Source organism: Podarcis vaucheri, assembly GCF_965113315.1.
Source record: "Podarcis vaucheri genome assembly, chromosome: 5".
Lineage (NCBI taxonomy): Eukaryota > Metazoa > Chordata > Lepidosauria > Squamata > Lacertidae > Podarcis > Podarcis vaucheri.
The window spans coordinates 73,968,163-73,996,151 of NC_138763.1; the positions used below are offsets into that span (position 1 = coordinate 73,968,163).

Below are 27,989 nucleotides of genomic sequence, written 5' to 3' on the forward strand. Positions count from 1 at the left end.
CAAATCTCACTAAAAGACATTTACATTTCATAGGCTCAGGCTTACAGAAGCCAGACATTAAAACTGCATGTAAAAAAAGTTAATCCCGAGGAAAAACAAGGACCAGAGGCAGCAAAATAATTATGCAAGGCTGCGGACTACAGACTCCTTACTTCCACCCCCAATCACATATTGTTTGCTGCAGATGTACCAGACCTTTTATTTAGGTCAATCACAAAAGCTGCCAACGTTACTACAGTACTGAGATAGAGTTATGGGTAAGAAATTAGGCCAGCGAATACAGTTAATTCTGTACAGTTAAAGGGATGAATAATAAAGAGGGGTGCTCTAATCGGACTGCTTTTTATGTTTTCCTCTTCATAGGTTGCAACAGGTCTTCATGAACCATGAAACTAAATAGGTAGCAACTAAGCAACAAGCCCTGTATTTAAACAAACGGCCAACAAAAGCTTTGAGCATTGCGGTGCCCCCGTTTTCCCCATTCTGTGTATGTTTTAACTGCATGGTGCTCTCAGCTTTCAAAATACCGGGCACATAAAGAGAAACTCCCATATTCTACAAATCAAAATCCAAGGCATTAAATTACCATTAAATTCTACACACTTAACTTGGTTTGATCAGAGCTTAGGAAGGCAGTGACGGTACACCGAGTAACAATCAGTGTATAGACCTTGCTACTGCACTGGTAGAAAGCCCAACTGCTGCAACCTTTTCCTCATCGGGGAGTTGCTCCACCTACTTTAACATTTTGGTTGCCATTTCCTGAACCTTTTCCAGCTCTATGGTATCCTTTTTGAGGTGCAGCAACCAGAACTATACCTATTATTTCAGGTGCAGCTTTATTTTCAGTACTTTCCCCAAGGTTCCCTAGCACAGAATTTGCCTTTTTCAACATCTTCACTGAGCAGCCAATTAAAACCCCAAGGTCATGTTCCTGATTAACTTGAGTAAAGCTCATGTACCTACACACTGTCTCTTAAATACCACCCTCTGTTTTCACAACAAAAGTGCTGTCACTTCTTAAATTTAGATCTTTTAAGAAGTTGTGTGAAATGCATGTAATACTTTACTCACTTGGACTTTTTGAAATCTTAATGAATTAACACTGGAAAATAAACAACCAGTTTAATGAGAGCCAATAAAAAAGTAGTAGCAATCCCCACGCCCACCCCCATAAAGCATTATAGTGACATCTACTGGCCAGTTATGCAATTGTACATTTTCATACTTAAGTGTCTGGTATATTAATGCAGTAATAATAAAAAATGTATAACAAAACCAATCTGTATTTTCATATAAATCCCAATTTACCATTCTGCTAAGTTCCTTACTATTTTTCTTAATCACTGGGCACCAAAACAGTAATAAGAACAACTTCCAAGTGAGAAGGTTTGATTTAAAGGGAAGAAACTGTGACAAGAAATTCAAAATTTTCTTTAAAAATCTTTACTTGCAAAATTAAGCAGCATGCTATGATTTATACCTGAATTTAAAAAGGCTAATTAGACTGAAATAAAAACCTAAGAATGGCATTTCTATAAATAATGGGGGGAAAGTCTCCACTAGACTTTAAAAGGAAAACATTTGGTAATTAAATACTTGCTACTTTCCATTAAATTGATGAACTTTATTAGCATTCAAACTATAACGAAGTTTGCCCTAAAACATATTTGCAATGCAAAATTATTTTCACTCAAGGAGTGTCTAATAAATTGAGAGCTATGAATTACAAGCAATGCTTTGAAGCAGGCTCGCACATTTATAAAACTTTTTACATCCTTTGCTTGGACTAAGGTATTTATACTACTCAAATCAAACATGCACCACTTTCATACACTCCAGTTTCATGATTTATATTACATTATGTGACATCATATTCCCCACAGCAGCAGCAAGTTTGTCATACATTTGCTCCATTTTCTTTGGATTTCTGATCTTCAATCTTCACTATATCCTGTAGAAAAGGAGGAAATACACTAATGAAGGGTTATATCAACTGAAGCCCTAAGTAACGTATAATTTCATATACAGCATTATTCCCATGCTAACAGCAGGTTTTAATCACCTGTCATCAGCCACTTAGTGGCCACTTAGTGATTAATAAGCATGGATCTTTGTGTCTTGTGCTTGAAGTGCCAAACTATGACACTATAAAATGAATACCTGAATACCTAGGAAAACCAGATTTCAATAGCTGCAAATACTAATACAATTTCAAATACTACTCTTTTACATAATGTGAAATCACAGGTATTTGCACATTTTTAATATGCTAGGAGACAAAAACCAAACCTACTACTCTTTTCTCCCTCTTCTTTCCCTCTCCCTCCCCTCCCCTCTCCCTCCCACATACACACTTTCAATGCCAGGGCTGGCAAGAAAGTAATATAACTGAAGCAATATTTCAATTTCTTGAGGTTATTTTGGGTGTTATCTTCCACATGTGTGACAGTGTCCATTGGCTCTAAAGGATATTGATTATATTGTTCCTCTTGCAAAGTGGCTTGACTAAAGAACCACAGTGGGGTCTCCAAGTAAACAGTCAGTGCCTCTTTAAGGCTTGTTTTTTGATGGAAGGGGGTATTCATCATATAAACATATGAAGAGCCCTGCTGGATCAGGCCACAGTCCAGCATCTTATTTGCACAGTGACCAACCAGATGCCTAAGGAAAATCTAAAAGCAAGATTTGAGTACAACAGCACTCTCTCCGCTTCTGATTCCCAGCAGTTGGATATCGGAGGCAAGCTGCCTCTTAAGAGTGGAGGGGAACATAAGCCACCAACAGCTCTATTTTCCATGCATTTCTCTAATCCTTGTTTAAAGTCATCTGAGTTGGTGGCCATCACTACCTCTTGGGGGAAGAGAGTTCTATGCACTATGTGAAGTACTTTCTTTGTGTTTGTCCTGAATCTTCAAACATTCAGCTTCGTTAGAACCCACGAGTTCTAATATTACGACAAGGGGAGAACCCAGTTTCTCCATGCAATGCCTAATCTTATACACCTCTTTCACAGGCATGGGGAACCTCAGGCCCAGGATCCAAATACAGGCTTCTGTGTGGCCTTCAGAAACCCTCCAGGCCACAGCACCGCCATGGTTGGGCAAAGTTTAATAAAGTGCAGTTTGTCTGGTTGCACAAGCGGGCCTCGCTGTGCCCACGCAACAGATTAGTTGAATCCCAACCAGAATGAGAAAAACCTTTACCTTTTTAAGAACGCTGTGTATTTCATCCATAACTGTAGCCAAACTTTTGATTGTCTTATTCAGCTGCCCCTCAAACTGCAAATTTGTATCTTCTGATGCCTTCAAATTCTCTTGTAGCTGGCCAGCATCTTTTTTGACTTCTTTAAGTTCTGCAGACAGACCTTTATTCAGATTCTCCAAATTCAATATAGTCTTTTCATCTTCATCTGAAAACCCCAAAAAAAGATTTTAAAACACTTAATCTTTTACTTTCGGTTTTTCTATATTCCTTCAATCATTACAGAACAAACAGCGCTAAAGATGCCATGTACCTAATTATACAGCTGTATCACCTAGCAGAGCTAGTAATGTGATTTGGTAAGATGTGTCCTCTTTATTCAGGCCAGAAGACCTGAGTATTCATACACTCCACCCAATTCATAGGAATTGTAATTGTTTGGCTTTAAAGTATTTTTCTGTTTTAATAATAAACCTTTCTGAATGTGTGAAGCAATAATTCAAATCTCACTCTCCCACCTGTCTTTTCTTCTAGTGACTGAAGCTTTTGTTCCATCTCAGCTCGGGCTTTTTCACTCTTCTCTAGTTTCTGCAAGAGACTCCCTACATCCACCATAGCTCCATTGTAAACAATGAGGCCAACGTTTTCTTCTGAGCTTCTTGGTTCTTGTTTTATAGCAGGTGATGGTAGCAGCAGCCTGTTTCCTATATGGGATTAAGAAATATCATTAAAATCAACATGTCTGGTGAGTTTTAAGACTCCTACAGTACATGTCTGGTGAATTTCAAGACTCCTACAGTAGAAAATTAGCAAAGTCCCACGTTTTCTCAAGAATTTCAGTGTACTTGCATATTCCAAGAGTGAAACAAAAGTTTCCCTCCCCCACAACCTCAGTCCCAACATAAGGAGTAAAATTCCCACTCAAAAAACTTTCAGATTGTCCATAGTGTTGAGATCGTCATGTTGGCAAAATATGGAAAAAACAGGATGGGATCCAAATGTGCCGTGTGCAAGCACACAGGGACTTCTGCTCATTCAGAATGGTCCCCTCTCTGAATTTCACTGCTGCAGCCTTTACTACCTACCACATTGAAGAAAGAGTACATGCTATTAAAGTGACACAGACAGAAGATATTTCACCATACATAATGGTAGACATGTCTTCATAGCTAACAAAATTGTATCACCTAGCATTTCTTCCTGTGGAGTTTCAATTTCTTCTTGATTTTCTTCATCTTTAGAAGTATCTGTCAGTTTTCTATAAAAGCAAGATTCACGAAGCACCACCTTATTAAGCAGCTTCTTAACCTAAGATAGCAGGAGACCAAATTCACATTAATGGTTTGCTCAACAAAGGCATGATTCTCATGCATAGTACAAGCAATACATTTTTACAATATAAATACCTTAAAAAGGAAAAAAAAATCAAATCTCAAAGCTTGAAATATTTTACAGCAAGAGAGTAATTTTACGTAAATTCTTGACAATAAAATTCTTCTGTATGCATGTGGACTTCAATCATTTATCATTTTTTTCATCATGAACACCCCCTTCTTTCCTCCCTTTTCTCTAGCAAAGAAAATACAGATGTATAAAAAGTGACTGGACAAGTCTTATTTCTCTTTATTATACTGCAGTTAACCAGAGAAAAAAACTGAGTGCTGCAAGGCCTTCCCTTTTCTTCATTCCCATACAGCTTTAGCAACAAACCTGAGCTCGTGAGAGATGCAGTCCAAGTGTGTACAGTATCTCTTCCAAATCCTTTTCTAGAAGGTATCCACAATGGCATTGATCAAAATAAACGAAAGCCATCAGAAGATCGCGGTTAACAGTTATCATCTGTGTTTTGTCTCTTTCCTAAAAAACACATTTTATAACAATAAGGCTTTCCTCCCTTTTTTTATCCATTAGTTATTTCAGTATTAGAAAATATGTGAAGTACAGCTTCCTTAAAGGCATGTGCATATATATAAATTTTCTAAAGCGCTACAACACTAAGCACTTTCATAGATGGTTATACAATTTATGAGGACAAGAGATAGGAGCAGCAGGATCTGACAGAATTTTTTTCCAGGAGTTAGTTCCCACACTGATTACAGGTCAGAGCTATTAGTATATTACGTAATATGGAGACAGTTTTCACCTCAATTGGTTTTTGACACTATCTCCAGTAAACAAACCCTTCAGGAAACAGAACTTAAGACTGATGAAGACAGTTTTGGCAGACAGGCTATTCCTTCCTAGTTCTCTAGCATCTTCATTGATTCACAGTTAGGAACTCACAGCACTAAATACCTTATCTTTAGACGCTCTCTCTTTGCAATGCCGGTTTCCCTCTCTTCTGTCATCTCGTCTGTTCATTTCCTCATCATCCCTATCTATGGAAACAAACATTACCTTCAGCATATTCATATTACGTTAGCGCTTTATACTGCTATTATACATATCTTAGAATGAAGATGCACACAGCTCACGTGATGTTAAGGGCATCTTAAAACATAGAAAGAAACAGCAGAAGTTCTGTTAACACGCATGTGCCAAAGACATCTCTTCTGGACCACTTTGGTTCAATAATCTTAAGTAATAATTGTAGTTTTATAGATTGGATTTTCACATAAAAAGGTACAGAAGTATTGTACAGTCTGTTACTCATTGCAAATTCACTAGTGTAAATCAACACACATAACTGAGGGCTCTACAGTTTTGCCTTTGTCTGCACCTGCCACCTTTTAATTAGAGTAATCATCCCCATATACCATCATCTTCATCTTCAGCATCCTCTGCTTCCATTGGATCGTATTCTTCCTGGTTATTGTCATCTTCCATTTCATCTTCATCTTTAGCATCATCCTTCCTCTTATCTTCTCTCTGTAATTAGTTCATAAATATTAACACAATCAAACAACTGGCAGCAGTAATTTAAAAACCTTCAAGCCACACGAATTGGGGTTGATATCCATCCAACTGTGTCTGCCTGACTGGGTAATCTGTTTCTGCTTGTGTATTGTGACTATCCCTTCTTCTCCTCTACCCTGTTCTCCCTTGTATATCTCTAAATCCACTCTAGAAGAACCCTCAGCCCACTGGAGCAGATTCTGGAGTGCACAGAGAGGAGAGGAAGGGGTAGTCCATTCATAAAACACTGGATCTCACCCTTGGTGCAAAAGGTTCTAAAACAAATCACAGAGATCTGGGATTCAATCCCAGTCCCCTAGCAAGAGGACGTGAAAACGGATGATGATATTGCTTACGTTTCTGTATTTCCTATTTGCCCTGAAGAGTGAACCAACAATCAAAAAAATATTAAGCTGAAGCAGTGCTCCAGTTGTTGTCATTGTCTGGGGTAGGGGATGATTTATTTTTTTCATATAACAATTTGAACTCCTTGTAAGGGGAGGAAATCAGTTATAAAATTCCTATCAGGCAAGATCTGATAAAATTAACCAGCATGAGAAATAAAATTAAAACTGATGATATTTAGTAATAAGCCCTTCCTCCACAAACCGTTCTTAATCCATCATCTGATTAGTTATTTCTTCTAATGGCCACTAACCTTCCTGTCATCCCTCTCATCTTTTCTTTCTCTCTCATCTCCAGATTTTCTTCTTTTAGGCTTTGGGTCATCATTTTCATCATCTCGCTCTTCCTTTTTCTCTTTCTTCTCATCTTTTTTGTTCTTTTTATCTTTTTTATCTTCCTTATCTGGAAGCGACAAGAGGGATCTGTATATTCGGACACCAAAGTCCCTTTGAAGCATTTCATTGAAAAGTTCAGCAAATAATGAAACCTGCACAGGAAGCAACAAACTAGAATTAACAAAGCACTGAAACAGAATTACAAACAATACACTCACATAATCTTGTTAAAATGTAATTAACTCTGCTTGTTTTTTCGTGCATTTCATTTTCTTCTACCTCACTGTGTACTATACCCCACCCTCAATATACCTACAACTCAGGTTAGCACTTTATAAATCTGAAAAATGGACTACTGTCCATGAAAACTCATGATATAATAAATTAGTCTTTAACATGCCACAAGACTTTTTGCTGGCTTTGCTAGAAGTGATTAAAACCTGAGAAAACAGTTACATAATATTCAACTTCAATACAAGCAATAATATCAAAATCCCTGTTCATTAAAAGAATGCAGAAATAAAAAATTAACCTGGCACTTGAAATTCTGCAGTTTTATAATCTTTTCTTTTGCTTAAACAAAATTCTAGTGAGGAAATTCACCATATCCTCATTTTACGGAAAGGCAGGCTGAAGTTACAAAATATGGAGTTGCCCAACTATATCCCCTGATTCCATGGCAAAGTTCAACTTTCTTATAAATTGGCCCCACTTAAAGATCACTAAGCCACTTCATGTATGGTGCCAGGCTACAGTAGAAGAGAGGGATACAATTGTCATAATTTATTTACTGTAACAGGAGCACAGAAGTCAAGCTTGGTGCAAATCCAATTCAAATGAATGGAGGATTCACAGCTGTACTGCTGGTAAACAGTGTCCTTTTTTCTTAATCTGACGTAAGTAATTGAGCTGGCCCTGTCTCATCACAGAACCAAGATGGGGGCATAAAATCAAAAGCTTGAAGAGGCTGCACTCTTAAGAGAACAGGGGCACCTTAATTAATTGTATCCAATGCCGTGTGATCAGAAGGCTGATCACGCAAGCAGTTATTCAGAAATAGTGAGGGGAGAAAGTTAGGTGAAGAGATGACCTCAAAAGAATGCTCTTTGTTATCCTCCAGCCTGTAATCCAGAAGAACACTAAGAGACATAATACTGCAGTCAAACTTTCCGCTTTTGGCTGCCCAGTTCGGATGCACAATGATTGCTGGCTCATCAGGCAAGATGTATCGCCTCTCTCGACGCTGGCGTTCCACTTCCTCTAAGCGTTTTCTTTCTTCTTCCTAAAGAGTTGAAAAAAGGAATTTGGAGTGGAGACGTCAGAGTATGAACTTCAAATATTTACTTCTTGAGCGGGGTGAAAAGGCAGGGGGAGTGGGGAGAGCCACATACTCAGTTGTTTACTGGACACTTCTATTCCCTTCCCCTATGTGAATGTTATATGCATGCTAGCGAGGACACGCCATGACAGAACCTGGAGAGTCAGCCGAGTGTGGGAGTGACTGGGGAGACCCGGGTTCAAATTTTCACTCAGTGATCAAGATCCTCAGGTCAATTTCTCTTACCCTAAGACACCTAAGATTAAGGAGATGAGAGATGATGCATCCTGCATTTGAGGAAGGCCTAACCAACACTACGTTGTGGCTGGAAATTTATTTAACTCTAATGTAACTTAACAAGCCCTGTTATTTAGTGTTCTTGGCACTAGCAATGTTTATTGCAACAAGGAAGATTCACATGTAAATAAGAGATGTGGACATAAATGGCTTAGCAGCTCCTTCCCATGCTACCACCACCTTCCCTCAGGGGCTAGGTAACACTGGAGACAAGACCCTGTAGCTTTTGTATTGGTATGGCAAGAAGTTATGAGAAAGCAGCCCACCACAACTACAGTGTGAATGCATAAGATCAGTCCTTACTCTCATTATGAAGATCTTCCTATCACACACAAACACACCTGAAGTTCTGCTTAATAATGAACTAAACATTTACTAGTGAACATTTTCCACTAGTAAATCCACTAGACAGCTACCTCTTTGTCATCTTCAGATTTCCTCTCTTCCTCCTCTTCATCTTCCTTTTCAGACTTCTCCAATTCTTTCTGTTCTTCCTTCTGCTCTTCCACTTTGAGTTGCTTTGTTAGTCGGGCTATCAGCTGGGATTTCAAGCCCTTTGAGCTAAGAGTTCGGCTTTCTAATTCTTTGCGTAAGTCATTAACCTAGTTGATAAATATTACAGTGAGCCTTCAATTCACAATTTAGTATTTATATAATCAAACCTATTCAGAGACAAGCACATCTCAAATTACTGAAATATAAGGCAAGCAAAACTTGGCAAAAATCACAAAGCTTCATTTTGTAAAAATTCATAATACATTTGCCCCAATATAATGTGTATCAGTGATTTTCAAAGATTTCACTCATTTAAAAATATCAAAGCAACACAAATTCTCAATAGCTGTACTACCTTCAGAAAAGAAACAATACTGCAATATTTACTAGACTTTGTAATGTAATGTAAACATCCTGAAGTCTTCAGCTTACCTTCATTGCCTTTGGGTCAAGTTTAGACCAATGAGTAGGATTAGAAATCTCTTTTGCTTCCCCATCATCCTTCTCCTCTTCATCCTAAAAAATGAAATAAAGTCATCATCCTTCAGAAAGCTTCAAAATGAATATGATTCTTTCTTAAATTCTGCAGCTGACCTGGGCAAGGCCACAACTGTTTCATCAGACAGTCTTCTCCTAAAGTTACCATTTCAACAAAGCCACATACACACATTCTACTAGTTTATAACAGTGCCCCTCTCATCAGCCAATAAGAGCCATCTCTGTGAAACACAAAAGGGTGATAAAGAACAACAACACAAAGATCATCGGGGACACACAGACACTGCTGGTCACCACCAACCACACAGTGTATGATATCCCCCAATTTTCAAACCACCCAAAATACTCCTCATTTTGTTAGACCTTTTTACATTTACCAAGTTGCCAATCAGCCAGATAAGATTCTTTTAGGCTATGTTATTTCAATGTCTTGCCTATTTCAAAGTACCATTATTAAAATTATTTTTTAAAAGGCTAACACATGGGAGAAAAAAATAAAAGTTTTTTGTTTTTTGGTAGAACGGCAAAATGCTTAACACAACTTTTAAAACTGAAATCTTAACTCAATAACTGGTCCCAGATTCCAGCAACTAGTTCTAAGGTTACAAAGATTTGTGCACGGAGCGCACAGCTTAAATTCCACTTGTTGCGTCAGTATACACTTAAGTTGGTACACTAGCTGTAATTAAACACAAGTAAGTTCTACACTGCTGAAAGCTGGTTTACCAGTCATTGTTACCAATTATGTTCCTCCTAGGTATGTTTGCGGTGTAGCATGTGGTGTGCATTTTGTGCCTGTGTTCCTGCGCCTGTGAGAAGCAGAAATAGAAAAAGGGATTAGCGTTCAGTGCCTGTTCTCCATCAGCCTCCTTGCGTTCACCCTGAAGCTTCTCGGCCAGCTGCTGCTTGTATCCTCGGGAGAGGGTTTCCCACTCTGAGCGGGTGGGAAGGCAATGCCAAACATCCGGGAAAAATAAAACCACTGTCTCCACATGAGCTGGAACCGTACGCCCCTTGTGGGTCTCCTCAGGGCGATGGTAGCGAATCTCTGCAAAACGGTACCTGTTGCAAGGGAAGAAGCATGTTGGAAAAAAAATTCTACAATACATTTTACAGAGCCTAGATCACTGTAGCACATCAAGTAAAGCAACTTTGCTGCGACAACCTGAATTTTTTCTAAAGAAAAAAAATATGAAAGCCATATGTTCTCTTTGAAAAACTTGTGTACGGTGCATTATAAGACATCTGCTAGGGAATAAATTTAATACTAAAAAAGCTGAAGGCAATTGTTTTTGCACTTGGCACTAAAATGTGCCATTTCATCTGACTCGGGAGGAAATAAAAGATAAAAGTTGAACTCTTTTTTTTGTATTTATTGTTGGAAGGTGCTCATTCACAAAGCGATCGACAGCTGATTAACACAAGTAGTAAATCGACCAAGAGAAAATATGGCTGCCCCAAACATCTAATTATTTATAAACACGAGAATAATGAAATGAAGTTTCCTTGGCGATCTCCTCCAGCTATGCGTGAAATGAAAGAATATTTTAACATACAAGCATTGCAAAGTTCAAACAACAAATACAAACACATTATTTAAAGTTCATTGTTCTTCAAACCTTTTGGCACCAAAATCACATTTGCGTTGTCAACTAGGGTATCACTACTACCAGCTGCTGATAAATAAGTGGTTGATTTTGCCCAAATCATTTCCATGAGGATTTTAAGCATGCTGCTATTTCATCAAAATGTTTTTAAGAATGTAGTACTTACCATTGTGTGCATACACTTAAATCAATCCCTGTTAGAGCCCTGCAACAACGGATGGCAGTTTTAATCAGCACAGATGGGTCCTTCTCCGGCTCAGGTCCATCCAGTGAGGGAGACCAGTGTCCACCAATAGCCATGGCTTCATCTTTACCTTTCATACCCACTAAAAACTAGAGAAGAAAAGGCTACTTAGCACTTTCCTTCCAAGAAAAAAAAGATTATCCAAACTGCAAAAAAAGGGTAGAATCCTATGCTGCGATGATTTCCGACTGTTCAACTGGACTCCACTTTCTTCTTCTGAATGCCCTACAGCAGGCTTCCTCAACCTTGGCCCTCCAGATGTTTTTGGCCTACAACTCCCATGATCCCTAGCTAGCAGGACCAGTGGTCAGGGATGATGGGAACTGTAGTCTCAAAACATCTGGAGGGCTGAAGTTAAGGAAGCCTGCCCTACAGTCTCCCAAAACCCTGGAGAGTGATGAAGTCCATTCTGCATTGGATACAACCCATTAAAATTACACATACCTGTTTGTCAGTTTACATGCCATCACAAGCAGTTATCCCTAATCTGCAAGAATGACAGCACAATTCTATACATGACTACCATGGGCATAATCCCAGGTAAGTGAATACAGTTTTGCAGCCTAAGTCTTGCTCAAGAATGAGTTCAGTTTCTTTTTTCCACATTGCATTTCAGTAATGGAATAGGTTTAAACATCATTACTCATTCATTCTGCAAGACTTCGGAACAGTTTGTCATCATATAAAAATGCTTTAAACAACAGATTAAAATAATATTCTATACTGTAAAATCAGGGGCTTATAGAATTGTATAAACGTTCACTGACATAACCTTGAGAGTTTAAAAGTATTTTAGCCAGAAACATAAGAAGGTATTTTCTTGGAAGTAGGTTCCAATGGAGAAAATGAGAACTTGCTTCACAGTAAATATGCATAGGATTATACTGATGGTTTCACGGTGTCTATGGGAACCCCCTCCCCACCACATTTCTCTCAAGGTGATGTTATTTGCTTTCAAGACGCACAAAACACTTTACTAGCTTGGATCTAAAGATTCTGTTGTGTGAACAAAGTCTCACGGAAGATCCAGAGCAGTTTGGGAGCAGGGGGCATTGGTGAGAACCTTCTCTCCTCCTGCTCATTTCTCCAATGCAACAGATCTAAGTCCATTTTAAAAAATGAAACTAGTCTTATAAATGGTTTGGAAGACCACATGCTTCAGCAGTGCTGAGAGCAAAAAACATGCAAACCATGTTAATAATTTGGATGGGAGACTACAGGGGGCCTCCTGTAAGAATAATATATAAAACACATTTCAAAAGTAATTATTTGTGACCATATAGGAATTCTATGTCCCCAAGATAAAGAAAACTATGTGGAAAGCTTGTACCTGCATTAATTTTCCAGCAAAATTTTTAAGTTTATGTTTGTTTGCTAGAAATGCATATTTTTACCTTTATGAGTCTAGCGGGATGTTGAAAACCATCCCGAAGCTCTTGTGGATCTTCAGCAAGAGCACATGATTTGTGATAGAGATCTTCCATGCTAGGACTGGCCATGAGCATCACCTGTTAATGTAATATGACAAACAAACAAAAAAGACAAGACAACGTAACGAAGCTATGATTCAAAGCTTGGTATCTTACACTTAACTGCTAAACTCAATAGGACTAGAATAATGCATAAAGTCAAAAAAAGATACACCTATTTTGAAGGGTTAAATATCCGAAAATATCAATGAAATCATCACTTGATTTTGAATTTCTAACAGCATCTAACATGCCCAAAGCACAAAATAAGACTTGTCTAAATTAGCAAGTAGCCTGCAGATCCAAAGCTTCTTGAATTGCCACATACAGTTCGTTGCAATCTTGCCAAGATTTTATGCACACACAACATGAATCAAGGGCCCAACTAAAGAATCCATGGAAAGATGTCACCCACTCTGGAAAAAAATAGTTGAAACTGAATCTGGTCCAACTGAGTTTACTGTTCAGTCAAGATTTGCGACAAAGGTAACATCACTGAAAACCTATGCACAGAAGACAATGGGAATCCCTTCAAAGAAGCATTTCCAAACATTTCTATGCAAGCAGGAATGATTTAGGTTGTTGGACATACCTTTGCACTGTAAAGATGATCGGCATCTGGTGGATCCAGTACAGAAGTGTTCTTATCCAAAGGATCTACCTCTCTGTGCATTACATAGAAATTGCAGTAGTTTCCTAGCTGAAATGGTCTTGACATAGGAAATGCATCCACCCAAGTAAACTGAGCATCAAAGAAGTCACTTGGGATGTACAAGTTCTGATATCGCCGTCTCAGTTCCATCATATCACAGCTAAGGCTTTAAACAGTAAGAAAATATATTTTACAACAATAAAAAGAGCTGGGGCTTAAAAGCAAATTTGTAGCAAGATGTAGAATGAGAACTGAGCTCAAACACTCTTTTAATGATTTTGCTTCTACTTTTGACATTACTGAAAAGTAGCTCCATTTTGTGTGTGGATTTTACTGCTCCTTGTAGTATTGTCTGTTTTTCATCCAAGTCCTCAATTCTAATCTGTTTATATAGAGCTGTGTGAAACAAACGAACAAGCAAACAAAACAAAGGCTGGTTTTTAAGGCTCTGGGAAACTGCCGTCACTGAGCTAGCACAGTGGGCCCAGCTCAGGAAGCTCCCAAGCCTTGGGAGCGAAGGAGTTGGACAATCTCCTGCACATATGACTGGCAAGAGCTCAGATATAGCCCACCTTATTACAGTCACAAGGGTTTGTGGTTGGGTGGAAGAGCAAACACTCAAGTTGTATATGGAAAGGAACTCTGCGTAAGCTTTAGTTTGTTCATGTCAGGGAACTTCCTCAGTTTGATCCTACATGCTCAGGGATTGCAGAGCTCATAGGAACATACGACGAGGCTGCTGGATCAGGCTAGTGGCCCACCTAGTCCAGACTATCTAGGTCAACCAAATGCCTTTGGGAAACCAGGGAGCACAACATGAGCACAAGAGCACGCTCTGCTCCTGTGGTTTCCAGCAACTGCTGCTTGGAAAGCTCCTTTTTTTCTCAAGGCCAAAGAGCTTCCCCTGAACTGTGCCCAATGGGCTGCAGCTGCAACAATGCACAGTTCTTTAGAACATCAAAAGCCAGCCTTTGGAGGCTTTCGCAGAGCTCAGAGCCGTTAGTGTCCACAACTTGGAAGAAAAATAAAGTAACTTAATTTTGGGTAATTTGGTTTTGTTTTGTTTTGGGGTAATTTGGTTTTGTTTTGTTTTTGCTTGTTGAAACGTTCTCTGAAACAGAACATGCAAATTTTGAAACAAAAGTCAAGACTCACAAAAGTTTGGTTCAGCCCTTTGTGGAAGCTAAGGTACTTTTTGTCATAGCCATTAAACTTTTATCAAGTATCAGAAATATCCAAAAAATGTTTTAATCAGTCAAGAAACAAACAAATAAACCCAACCAACACCATTTTTTGTTTTAGGGCAAGTTGCTTTTCCAGAAGCTGTTGAACAGTTAGGCAACTGTCAGAGTAGATGGAAATCACTACAGTCCAGCCCTGATCAGGCTTTAGCCGAGGTTAGGCAGAAACTCCCTGTTTTATCATGATAAACTGAAAGTACACTCTTACGTTGTATACCCTTAATGTATCATACAATAAGGTACTATAGATTTCTCAGAATTCTATAGCCTATACCAGTCATGAAAATACTGCATTCCCTTCACATTTTCAAACCTTTGTTCTCCCCTTCAAGGGTTAGAAACATGTTCTTTCAAATTAAAGTTGAGATTCTGAAAGCACTGAATTCTGCACCCAACTTGCAACATCTTACAGATTAGCTAATACTTTATTGCCAGGTAAACTGTTTCAGCTCTCCACTTTGCAACATATCTGGCTCCAAAATTCCTGCACAATGTCCACAGCCACCCTACACGCTTGTAAAAATGTGTAATACAAAGAGGGTCATTGTGCAGCTGAAAGTTTAAAAAGCACATCTCCTTAATTTGCACAAAATATTCTGTCTACAGTAGATGGAGGTGGATGGAGAAAGAACATTTAAGTAAAACTGAGTTACTTTTAGTAACTTTAAAGTCAACAAAAATGAAGCTATGTTTCAATCTCTTGGATTTATTTAATGCATCCTTATTTCATGGCAGTAAGATACCTTCCACAGAAAAATATGAAATCGCAATTTGACACCAAGATAACATACCAGTCTAATGAGAACTTGGAAAACTGGACCGTGTAACGGGGTACAACACGTCGGGGTCTTCGGGGTGATCGTTCCCTCTCTCGCCGAGGTGATCTTTCTCTAGAGCGTTTTCTCTGGGGTGATCTTTCCCGTGACCTACGTCTCTCACGCTCCCTTTCACGACTTAACCATGTGTGAAATATAAATGTCTTGTTTTAGCGTCTACCATTATGAACGCAGAGCTCACATGCCTATAACTCTAGAACCAACAGCAACAAACATCAAAACATACAGAACTTCCACTCTCAAATCATCATTAACAAAACTGAACAGTACTTACATTCAAACTTCAAATACTTAAATTATTTGCTGTCTGTAATATGTACAGAAAATTGAGAGGAATTTTTGTATCACACCTTCTGTCATCTTTTCTGTTAGCCATGGGGTCTCCTCTGTCATTTCGCCCTGAAAATCTGGGTGGTGGATCTAATCTCCGTGCTGGCTGAGGCTGTGAAACTATTCGAACAGGGGGCTGCAGCAAACCAGCTAGGAGGGGGAAAAAATCCCACAAGTTCTTAAGAATTTCATATCAGTAAGCAAATTATAACACAAAAATGTAGCTTATTTGTTGGACTATCCGTTTTCATGCTTTTTTAATAGCATAGGATATTTGCTCATTTGTTTTGCAGAAATGAATGTGGCAGCAACCCAACAATCAGCTAATAACAATAGGTATAAGCAACATAAGGTTTCTCATATTTAATCCAATGGGATGCATTCATTTAACTCTTCAAATTATATAGGCAAGATGATGATTTTTTTCTTCCTCAATGCAAGCCTCATCATACTGGGATATGCAGCTAGTTTCACTTTAACAGAATTCAAGTGGAGGGACACAACTCTGAACAAAATGGTTCAAGAGAACATTATATTGACTGAATGCTTTAAACCTACATTACTCAGAAAATATTAACATGCTGGAAGATTTTGACTCAACCATTCAGTTTCCAGCAATGTGGGGTGTAAATCAGTGTCCATTTCAACAAAATACTGCTCTTGCTGTTTATTCTGAAGGCCAGTCCTCACTGTTTGTTCTGAAGGCTGTTTGTTCATCACATGCCCCCTGCTTAACACTTCTCAATATCTGATAGGGAAGCAAGTGCACGTAATCAGGCAGTGACTACATGCTGGAGAGTCACTGTTAATCAGTAAGCATCCAGAGACATGCAGCTTGCCCTCAAGCATGACCGTTGTTCACAAGAGCACACAGGATGGGGAGGAAAAGGTCACAAATAATTGCCAAGTAGTCTGAACTGGCCCTCAAATCATCAACAATCTATCATTTCTGTTGCTATAACTCCACAATGATTGCCTCATTAAGCACTGTGAGAGGGCAATGCCATAAATTACAACACGTACAACAGATAGAGGTTACTCTCATCAACTGGGCAATCCACAGTTCTCTGCAGCAAAGGAAAAGAAGTCTATAGATTAGACTCAAGCTGTAGGAAGGAAGACTGAGCAACAGTACTGTACTCAAGAAAATGTCTACCAGAGCATATAACAGCATGCAATTGTGCCAGATGTCACACAACAGGATGAGCCTCAGAAATAGTGCAAGCAAATACAAAGTCCACAGAGCAGAAGGAGGCCTAAGAAAGAACATGTGGGCAAAGCAGATTTAAAACCAAACCAAACAAGGTAACTTCTCCTTAATTCAGATTGCTCAAGTAAAGTCCAAAACATCAACAGTTTCTATGTAGACACTAAACTGGTTCTCTTGAAGGTTAAGGCTCTATATGAAAGACACCCATCTTTTTTATTTACCTCTTCAGAAACCACAGAACTAGTCAATTTACCAGCCCTAATGCCAACCTATTTTATGCAAGAAGTAACTGCAAAGTGATTATGAATTCTGGTGCTACAACTTTTTTTATGGAGGCCCGTGGAGGGGCTCATTTTTATTCTTTAGAAGGATGAAGCAAGGTATTCTACAGCTGATGTTAAAATGCATATATATTATGGATACTAACAGGCAACACAAACAAAGTTTAGACCATAGTTATAAACAAAATCATAGAATATCCACAGAGAAAACCTTGATTACAAAATGTGTGGCTGGGTTCTACATTCCAATGCTATAATAAACCAGTTTAACATTATGAGAATGTGCTATGGTGAATGTCAGGTTTATGAGCTACAGTGGTACCTCGCAAGACGAACGCCTCGCAAGACGGAAAACCCGCTAGACGAAAGGGTTTTCCGTTTTGGAGGCGCTTCGCAAGACGAATTTCCCTATGGGCTTGCTTCGCAAGACGACAGCCCATAGGGAAATATCCGGGACAGCGGGGAAGCGCAGCGCGTCTTCCCCACTGTCCTCGGACCTCCTCCAAAGCCGGGCGATGGGGCGGGAACGCCTCCTCCCGCCGCCGCCGGGCTTCGGAACGCTGCTCCGAAGCCGGGCAGGGGGGCGGGAACACCTGCCCCCGCCAACCGGCTTCGGAATGGTGCTCCGAAGCCGGGCGGGGGGGAAGGAACACCTTCTGAAGGCGGGCGGGGGGCGAAAGTCTTTGTCCCCCCTGCCTGCCTTCCCAGGGGCTTTTAAATCGCCCCGGACAGCGGAGACGTCCTCCGCTGTCCCGGGGCGATTTTAAAATGCCGCCCGCCAGCATTTTAAGATCGCCCGGACAGCGGAGAAGTCCTCCGCTGTCCCGGGATTTTTTAAAATGCTGGGGGTGGGAAGAAAAGCCCTTGTTCCGCCCCCCCCAGCCTTCAGAAGAGGTCCGGGGACAGACTGTCCCCGGACCTGGTCTGAAGGCGGTTTCCCTAGGAACGCATTAATTGATTTTCAATGCATTCCTATGGGAAACCGTGCATCGCAAGACGAAAAACTCGCAAGACGAAGAGACTTGTGGAACGAATTAATTTCGTCTTGCGAGGCACCACTGTACATTCCCACCTTTTGCACACAAGACTTCCCATTGCAGTTTGCAACAAGGCAGTTTCCCATTTCATCTGAATATGGGAATGTGTGGTTTATACATTTCATAACTATTTAAATGAGAATTGAACCTGGTTAAATAACTATGGTTTGTAAAAACAGTTTTCCATACTGGGATAAAACTGGAAATTGTGGTTACAAACAGCAATTGGAAGCTTTAACAACTATACCCTGCGTGTGTGGGAATATGCAAGCCTGAAGTTCCCATAACAACATATCATGGTTTATTCTGACTTCAGAATGCAGCATCTCTCTTGCACTACAGCTACAAGGCAAACTGAAGACCATATAGCCTTGATACTATTCAGTCAGTTATAATCTTCTACATTTTTTTTTTAAGGAAACATCCAATATATGTCAAGTACTGAAGAAATACCTTTCTGCTGTGGCTGTTGTAACAAAGGCTGTGGTTGTGTCTGAAGCAAAGGTGTAATAGAAGCCGCTGATATCTGTGCCTGTAGCAGCGACTGTGGCTGTGGCTGCGGCTGCACACTGAATGCAGTCTGCTGTGCAATAGGCTGAAGTACAGGTGGAGGAGTCTTGAGTAAAGGCTGGGTTTGAGTCTGGTTCTAATGAGGAAAAAGGGAACAACTTGTGAATCAGCTTTACACTAAAGGTGCCGACAAGAGTCAGACTGAGTGGCTGTATATACCTGATTTGGTAGAGTCTGAATTCTCTGCGCATTCCATTTGAAAGGCATATTAGGGTTATATGTTGCTTCTACCAAAACTCTGTCTCCTACTTGAGGACTCTTCCCTTTCACAGCACTGCAAAATGAAGAGTCCCATGATTAGACATCACACTACCATAATTCTCAATAAACCTCTTTCTCTATATTATTTCTCATGCATTTTATCAGTATCACCACTTCTCCACATATGGTAGAATTAAGTTACCTGAGCTGGAAGAATACATCTTCATCCACAAAACCAAACGTGTCATGTAGCTTGGTAACTACTCCAGTAAAGACACGCTGCTTCTGTGGTTGGCTCTGCTGCTGACTTGACCGAGGTGCTGGATAAGAAACAGTTATCTGTGCTGCTGGCTGAGGAGTAGACAGGCTAAGGCTTGTTGGCAGTGCCACAGCTGGCTGCGTGCAAATAAAACATGAAATTATGTAAGCATTGACAATCTTCTAAATAGTATAGCTGAAATAATGATAATAATAATTTGTATTTTTTCAATTTATTACCCATTCTTCACCATCAGGTCCCAACAATTTAAAATTCAATATTTAAAATGTTTTTAAAAATTACATCCACAGGAATAGGGTGGGGTCTGAAAACATGTCTCAGGTGTCAAAGGCCACACACTCTGAAAAATTATTTTGAACTAAAGTTGCATTGTACAAAGTGCAAAAAACTATATCTTTTTACATTGGGGGAGGAAAAAAAACAGATAAACCTTGATTTTTCTCCTATCAAACCGCAGTTGCATAAGCTGGTTCAACCAATATATCAAAACCCCACCTGCTTATTATGGTAGCCATTTCTTCCAAACCATTTCATCAAACCGTAGGCTTATTTGTATTTCTATAAAAATAACCTCAAACATGAAAACTGTAAATGCACATCAGAACACAGAAATGCCTTCAGACTAGCACCAATCATGATCGGGAAGCAGAGATTGTTTTTCAGTTGCTATGTAATTGATGTTTTCCAAGAACATTTCCAGATTTTGAATTTTGCTTCTATTATTTAATTTGTGTTGATGATTTTTTCAGTAACCTATTCTTTCCTATGCTATATTTTGACCTCCCTAAAGTGGTTATGCACATTGAAACATATGTTTAAAATGTTTTCTGAAAGAATAGCACACAGACAAAAATATGAATATCTTACATTGCTGCAAAATGTTTCAGAATTTTCAAGTGCAATATAGGCTGCCTTACTGGGGGGGGGGGATGTACGTACCTTTTGTCCACTACTTTTTATGAACATAAAATAATTACTTTCCTGTCCTAAGAAAAGTCTCTCTAAATATCTGTATACTACTTACAGCACAATCCTATGCAGGTTTACTTAGAAGTAAATTTCATCATATTCAATAGAGATTACTTCGCAGTAAGTGTGCACAGAATGGCAGCCTAAGTTTCTAGTCTTAATCATCTAAAAACTTAAAAGCATCAACAGAAGTCTAAGAGAAAATATGCATTAGAAATACCCCTTCTAATGACATGAAATTAATATCTCTCTATAACAGTAGAACTACAAGGGCACTTATATTTTGGTTTGGGAGGGGGAGGTAATCAAAGGGATAAAGAACACATTGGACTGAACTACCAGTTGTCTGTATTACATGAGACATAATAAAGGTACCATTATGTTTAAAACTTTAAACAAAAGCAGAGCTGACAAGTGCACAGGCAAATTTATTATACAGTGATGAAAGCTTTAATAAAACTAACCTGGGTTAGAAGAGTTTGCTGAGGTTGCTGCAACTTAAAAAATACAAGACCATGAATTACTTTTTATGCTTTGTGCAAGTCCAGCTTCCTCTTTAGCCATATTTAGCTTTGAGAAATAGCTGCAAATGTTTTCATGATTGCCTATACCCGAATTCTAGCATATTATTTATCTATACAATAGCTGCTCTTTATGCAGTTTTGGCCAACACTTAGCTTTCCTCTCTTGCAGAGTAGTCCAAACTCCCTTTGTGCTAGGCTCAGAGGGGATGAATTAGGTGGTGTCCCTCTGCTCAGCAATACTGGTCTTCCACCAGCTGCCACCACCAGGAGGACAGAAGCATCACTTTGCTGCCAGAATGGGTGTATGGAAGGAACGGCGTTTCCGTGTGCTGCTCTGGTTCGCCAGAAGCAGCTTAGTCATGCTGGCTACCATGACCCGGAAGCTGTCTGCGGACTAAGGCCAGCTCCCTTGGCCCATAGAGCGAGATGAGTGCACAACCCTGGAGTCGTCCGCGACTGGACCTAGCGGTTAGGGGTACCTTTACCTTTTACTAGCATGACCCCCACCAGCAGGAGCCAGCCGAAGGTTCCAAAATGGAGTATTCTGGAGGTGGGGTGGGCTGAGCTGGCCCAGGGTATGTTGGATCCTGAGCAGGTATCATTACCATTGTGTGATGGCATCAGGCTGTGTCAAGTTCAGGCTCCTGCAGCTAGCACTCTACCCCCACAACTTTTGCCCTGGCATGGTAGGGCTGTGGATACAGCAGTGGCTCCACAACTCCATAAAACCACACAGACCAGTGGCTGGGGTTTGGGATTTTCCCTTTTATGTAATACGGGATGAATCAAGACTAAAAAAGGCAGTGGCAGGGCAAGATCACCTTGTATCAACAGCAGATGTCTATTGTCCAAAGATGAGTCCTTGAAAGCACATTTTCCAACACTACCATCCACAAATTCTAGATTATAACGTGCCTTTATTTTGTGGCCCATTCCGAATTGCCCCAGTGGCTGAGGTTTAGGGGGAAGATGTGATACAAAGGATAAGGCAAGACCAATCCTCCCCCTTCTTAGTATCCAGGACAATATATGAGGGTTGGGGTACATCCACTTCCCTCATTGCCATACTCAGACCAACTTCTGTCTCCTCATTACTCTTCTCAAAGAACCCAGCAAATGAAGCTTTTTTTTTACAATAAAGATCAGTTTCATCACAGCAGAAAAACAGTTTCCAAGATTCCTTAGTTAAGTCACTACGGTTCTGTAGAGATTCAAATATAAGGGCACAGCAATTTGCACACGTAGGGTTGCATATCACACTGCATTTGCAGAGATCTGCTCACAGTGACACTTTCCCTTCTTCTTCGTCTCCCCACATGTCCTCAGAATCTGCTCTGAATTGTCTTTCAACCCTCTGGAGCAGATTCTGAGGTTGTGGGCTGGGGAGGCTGAAAGAGATAAGAGGGGAAAGTTCCATTGAACAAGCAGAAGTCTGCTGTGCTAGCAGAACAGCAGTGTTGGATACAACCCACTATGAGAAGGTAGCTATTTGGGTGGGGAAAATACGCTGGAGAGTGTGAATGTGTGTTTTAAAAAATGTACATGGTCTTACAATTTGTTAGCATATATTGAAATTGCTCAATCTGATGTGACACTGGGGGGAGAAATATAAGACTTCATTGTTGAATCCCCCACCACGTTATGAGTGTTGGAGGATATGTTAAAGTGAGGCTACGTTAAGTAGGGAGGTATATTGGTGGACAAATGGTTTTACATGTCATTTAATGTGAACATTTCAATCATTTCTGTATTTAACGACATAAAACTAAAATACATTTTTGGGCTAACATCCAGAACTGGAAGACTACGGACCAATTCAGACAGAGCAAGTAAGAGACTGACAATATGCACACAAAGAGGTGAACAAACCTGCTGTTGTACACTATAGAGGGTCTGCTGTGGTTGTGAATATTGCTGAAAAACAGAATCAGAATTGATAACTAGACAGTACTCCAAAAAGATCTATCTGTATACTACAAACTCAGAGAAATGTAAATATGGCAAAACCAAACTGTAGAAATGAAGTTTAAGACAAAAAAGATGATACTTGCATTTCTATTATTTCATCAGCTGAACAAAACAGTATTGTATCTTCTCTGAAAAGCATTTATTGTTTTTTTAAAATCAGTCTAGATATTACAACATGAACTAAATTAACAAATGCCGAGTACAATCTGCTATGAAATATCCATAAGCAAGCCTTAATGAAATGAACAGGAGCTTCGCAAGATCACAACACCCAGATATGTCAGCTGCAGATTAAATATTCTAGTTCATCAACACATACTAGTTTGACCTAATTTGGGTTAAACCACAGGGGACAGATATGCTGTAATGATTTTATTAGTGGCAAGCAAAAGGAGCCCTGTATGAACCCCCTGTGAAGAGTGCCCCCTACTTTTCTGCAATTTTTCACACCACTTTGCAAATATGTGAAGGTGAATTAGGCCAACACTCCTTCACTCAAATCTAGTTGCAGTTTTCTAGTTATAACAGAATGTCCACACATTTGGAAATACATCCCATTAAAAACAGTGGCAAGGACAACATCTGCATACAGCTGCAGTTGATCTACACTACATTATCAATAGGATGCACATTCTCATCTATATTCTGTTGCAACTGGCCACACATAACTATGAAAGGTGGGGTACAAATTTAATATATAGATAGAACTGGATCAGGACACAAGTCACTGCTTGCCAGTACTGTGCATCAAGAAATCACCAGCATCGTTTGGCTGGGAACATCAGACTAATTGCTTTCGCAACAGGCAAATGTTTCTTCTTTTCCTCAAGAATAAAAGCAATGTGAGGGCTGTGGTACTTTCAGTGACATCATCACGTAGCCAAATTCAATCATGTTGCTATAGTAAAGATCATACTGTGAGGAACGAAATTATGCTATAGCAGCAGCATATCATGTTTGAGAGTTTTGTATAAAACAACTAACAAATAATAATAACAACAACCATGAACATACTTAAGAACTAGGGAAAGCCACTAAGGGGTATGTGAATGTGTTTAGGGACTTGCCAAATCACTTGAAAACCTGGCTTTCTCCAAAAAATGTTTTAAGCATTAAAATTTGATGCATCACTAGTTTTTACTCTAGTTTACAGAATTGTGATTTAGTGTTTTATTAGCTTTTCCATTACTGAAATTCTTTTTTGTACCCATTGTTAGAAAAAGCCACTAACAAATAACACTTGTCCCTACTAAAAAAGATTTCCCTATTTCTGAAGGTATGTGATATTTTGAGAACACCAAACAGAGGCTCAGTATAATGACTACAAGAAAGCTCTAGACATGACAGGCTACATAAAAATTATATAACATTCAGTATCTAAACAATAGTAAAGTCATTTTACATATAAAAATCTCAAAGCAGATTATAAAGTTTATCTGGACCTCGGCTTGTTTTACTGAAGTTGCCACTCACTGGCTGCACAAAAATAGGAGTCAGCAGATGCAGTTCCATTTACCTGCTGTAATGCGGCTGCTGCGGCTGCAGCTTGCTGTTGTAAAGCAGCTGTCTGACTGAGTTGATAGTTTGTTGGTGTCTGAGTATTGAGGCCTGCTGCTGCTAATGCAGTTTGTTGTGTATATATTGTAGGAGATGCTCCAAGTAAGGATGGTTGCTGAACACCAAGAGCAGCTGAAAATGTAGGATTTAAGCATTAGGACATCTTAGTTTGGGGTGGGTGGGTAGTACAGTCTCATCATGGTCAAACATGGGGTTTAACAGAACTAAGGATTTCCTCCTGTAAGTCAAAGCTTGTGGGGAAATGGCTCTTCCTTGCACCCCAATATACAGCACATGCACTTTTTATATAGGAGCTGCTGTTCAAATGCAGAAAAGGTTCAACTTTACTTTAACACACACAGTTGGCAGGATAGATCCAAAGCAACAAAGCAATGGAGTCTTCAGCAACTCTTCACTTGGAACATAAAACTGAGAGCAATAATAAAAACCTAGCCTTAAAGCTAATAGGTATATTCAGTTATAGGAAATTAAGGATGGAGTATGCTTTACGCCAAGACTTCTTGGTGTGCCAGATCACAGGCCATTTTCAAACCACATTGCAGACTTAATGATCTGGTGCTAAATATAGATGAATTCTGGATCTTTTGAAGGCAAGGAAGAAACATTTTGAGGAAAATAAATGCAATACTGGCTGATGTATCAAACTGTAACTTAACCATTTAAAGATATAATGTGCTACTTAACAGTTAACAAAACAGTATATGATATAAATCATTCTGCATTTATTCAAACAATTGTTACAAAATATATGTAGAATAAAAATGGAGCTGAAAACTGATGCACCATAAGAGTATGCAAGCACCTGCTATTGCCAGCTAATAGATGCAGCAGGGGAGAGGGAAGAAGAGAAACTATAACATGGTAAATAACATGGTATATTAATTGGGCTTAGTATCAGCATCTAGGCCTCACCATGATCATGGAAGAGGTGCTGCACATGCTTAGAGGGGAAAGCCCAGAAGTAATTATGCAATTAACAATTTCATTTCATTTCAGGCCTCACAGTTAAAACTGCTCATTCTCAAATTTTACTGGTCCTTCAAGCTTCTGTAATTTAGATCTCATTCAATTTTATTTCCATTTTACCTAAGGGCACCAACAGAAAGCAGCATATCATTTGTAAAGTGACCATATATTAGACAAATTCTGTTATGTTCAGCTAAGCATTCTTAGCCTTGAACTTCATGCTCCAAACTCTTAAACACTTACAGAAACTTTGAAAACAGAGTTGGAAAAATACCAGCTGAAGGCCCAAGTCTGTAAAAATTATCAGGTTCTTCCCTTTTAAGCAGCAAAGAAACCAACTTGGGAACAAGGAAGAAAACCATGCTTCTGAAGAAATGTAGCATTCCTGTTTTAATAACTTGTTTGAATGTGGTATACTGCAAAGCATAGTTGGCTCAACAACTAACAAAATATGCTACTTACTATTTCAAGCTAAATCCAGTCTCTGTATAACAGGGGCACCAATATGTATTCAAAGCATGATGTATTCAAAGCAAATTTCCTGCCCTTTTCATATAAACACAATGCCAAAGAATTGCTGAGTTTTAGGGATGTCACCTAGATAAAATTATTAAATCCACATATATGTGCATATGAAAAATAAATACTACTAAAGAAAAAAGCACACCATCTTTATGATAATGCATATGTGTGTGGCAAAATCTTAGAAGAAGCATTCCTCATCTGTCACATCAGAATAAATTATTCATTTAAGGTGTTTGATGGCATGCATTTTTAATGAACTTATAAAAAAATATTTTTTAAAAAAAATAGTTCTGCTAATTAAACAGGATCACCTTGTTGGCTGGACAAAACATTTTAATCAACCCAATTTATCAATTAAAACCCTTTAAACTATTCATTTTATTTTGGTTTCCTCTGACAAAAAGTATGAAACCTTGCAGAATGTCAGACTGAAGCTAAGGCAGTAGTTACTGGTTAAAAAGAAATATAAACGCTGACCTGGCTGAGATACTGCAGTGGCTGTAAACTGGGTAGCCCAAGGGGGATTCTTCTGTCCTCCAAACTGAGCCATGATGACCGACAAAATTCTTTTGCTGTTTTAGTCTTCTACAACTGTGACCTATCAAAATAAATAACTTTATGAAAACCACACTAACACTTAAATTATTTTAATGCAAGTCTACTCCAGATTAGGCAGACTGGTTTTCAATGTGTGATGTGGCAAATAACGTTTTAAAGTAAATTAACAATAGTACAATTATTAAACTAACCTTTGGTTGGGGAGGATTGCAGAAAAGTCATAGGCAAATAAACACCTGGATGTTCTAAGTAAATGCATAAAAAAACCTGGTTTGTGACAAAAGTTCAATACGTAGCTGTAACCAAGACTTCTAGAAGCTCATCTTTCAAGGTGTGGATGCATCTGCAACATAATATGGCACCTTACCAAGAGCAACGCTATCGCTTTGTTCACAGAAGTTTAATGGACTTGCAGATTTAAAATGGCACCGCAGTTAAAGAACAGGTCTTTGCACTGTAAATATCAGCGATTGTGAACCTAGGGGAGCGACTGGAGCTGCTGCGTGAAAGAGCAGGGGAAAATACCAGGTATACTGAAACACTTAGCCTGAGCCAGAAACGGAGACTGCCTTCCAAAGCAATATGTATTCGGAGAATAAAGATGAAAAGCAATCTCTTGAAAACGGAAGTTTCCCGAGAAGTTAGCGCGGGAGAGAGAAAAAGCAACGTCCACTAGAAACCTGCACGTAGGCAGACCGAGGTCGCGAGCACCTGACAGCCAGCTTAACTGAGCTCAGTCCGACTCGCTTCTGAGCAATCACACGTCCAATTGTCCTGTGTGAACCACTTGCAAAGAAAACCTCACCGACAGGATGGAAGATAAATTGTATTTAATGGGATACGTTTTTTTTGGGGGGGGGCGCCACACAAACAAGGCCTACAAATAAGGAACGAGAGAATGCGAGTGGAGGGAATTCACGGAGTGAAACAAAGAAGTAACTATTGGGTGGCTCTCGCGCTCCCCATGCCTACGAGGCACGCGGGGTGGGGGTCGAGAAAGAGGTGGGTGGAAGGCGGGCGGGGACACAGACAAGAGGCCTTTGAGGGCGAAACGGCCAGCCAGCTCGCTCGCTCTTCCTCCTCAGGTGGAGGGACAGGGGCCCGAGGAGAAAGCGGCGCGGGAGACGCGCCTCCTCCTCCTCCTCCTCCTCTCCCGCAACAACAATGAGGGGCAGAGGCCTGCCTGCCGCCCGGGAGCAGAGCCTCCCTCTCTCGCATTGCCCAGCCCGCCCAAGGGCCGCTCTCGGAAACCTCAAGGCTCGTCACTTCTGAAACGGCCAACCCGGACTCGGCGCCTTTGACGCGCCTCAACCCCGACGACCCTTTACCTGGCGCGGGCCGAATGGGGACTCACAGGGGCCATTTCAAACTCCTCCGGCACATTCCCCACCCCCTCCGACACCCCGCGCACACGGATAATCGAGGCACGGCGCATGCGTCGAAGTGGAGCGCGAGCGCGGACGGGCCGGAGGGGGCGATTCACTCGGGCGCCGCGC

General features: G+C 39.9%; 1 protein-coding gene across 4 annotated transcripts; it reads right to left on the reverse strand.

Annotated features, from left to right (window-relative positions):
* Positions 1-1,110: 1,110 nt before the first annotated feature.
* On the reverse strand, positions 1,111-27,971 carry CCAR1 (cell division cycle and apoptosis regulator 1). 4 transcript variants are annotated; one of them, XM_082223781.1, is made up of 25 exons: positions 27,848-27,971; positions 26,413-26,533; positions 24,383-24,555; positions 22,768-22,812; positions 20,839-20,871; positions 19,328-19,521; positions 19,084-19,198; positions 18,808-19,000; positions 15,847-15,976; positions 15,452-15,613; positions 13,360-13,585; positions 12,693-12,806; positions 11,221-11,387; positions 10,299-10,509; positions 9,382-9,465; positions 8,871-9,056; positions 7,930-8,121; positions 6,758-6,991; positions 5,961-6,072; positions 5,500-5,582; positions 4,915-5,061; positions 4,392-4,512; positions 3,723-3,908; positions 3,207-3,412; positions 1,111-1,954 (listed from the first exon to the last, which is right to left on the reverse strand). In XM_082223781.1, exons 2-25 carry the CDS (start codon positions 26,483-26,485, stop codon positions 1,901-1,903), a joined length of 3,441 nt encoding a protein of 1,146 aa, XP_082079907.1. In that variant the 5' UTR covers positions 26,486-26,533; positions 27,848-27,971; the 3' UTR covers positions 1,111-1,900. The 4 variants fall into 4 exon arrangements, with proteins under 4 accessions (XP_082079907.1, XP_082079908.1, XP_082079905.1 ...); XM_082223782.1 differs by having other exon boundaries at positions 20,839-20,865; positions 27,822-27,968; XM_082223779.1 differs by having other exon boundaries at positions 27,822-27,967.
* Positions 27,972-27,989: the final 18 nt, after the last annotated feature.

Coding starts and splice junctions, on each gene's coding strand:
- CCAR1 (XM_082223781.1), bottom strand. CDS start 26,485: ATGGCTCAGTTTGGAGGACAGAAGAATCCCCCTTGGGCTACCCAGTTT. Junction 19,199..19,327: donor GATGTATTCTTCCAGCTCAG/GTAACTTAATTC, acceptor TTCATTTTGCAG/TGCTGTGAAAGGGAAGAGTC. Junction 15,614..15,846: donor AACAGAAAAGATGACAGAAG/GTGTGATACAAA, acceptor CACATGGTTAAG/TCGTGAAAGGGAGCGTGAGA.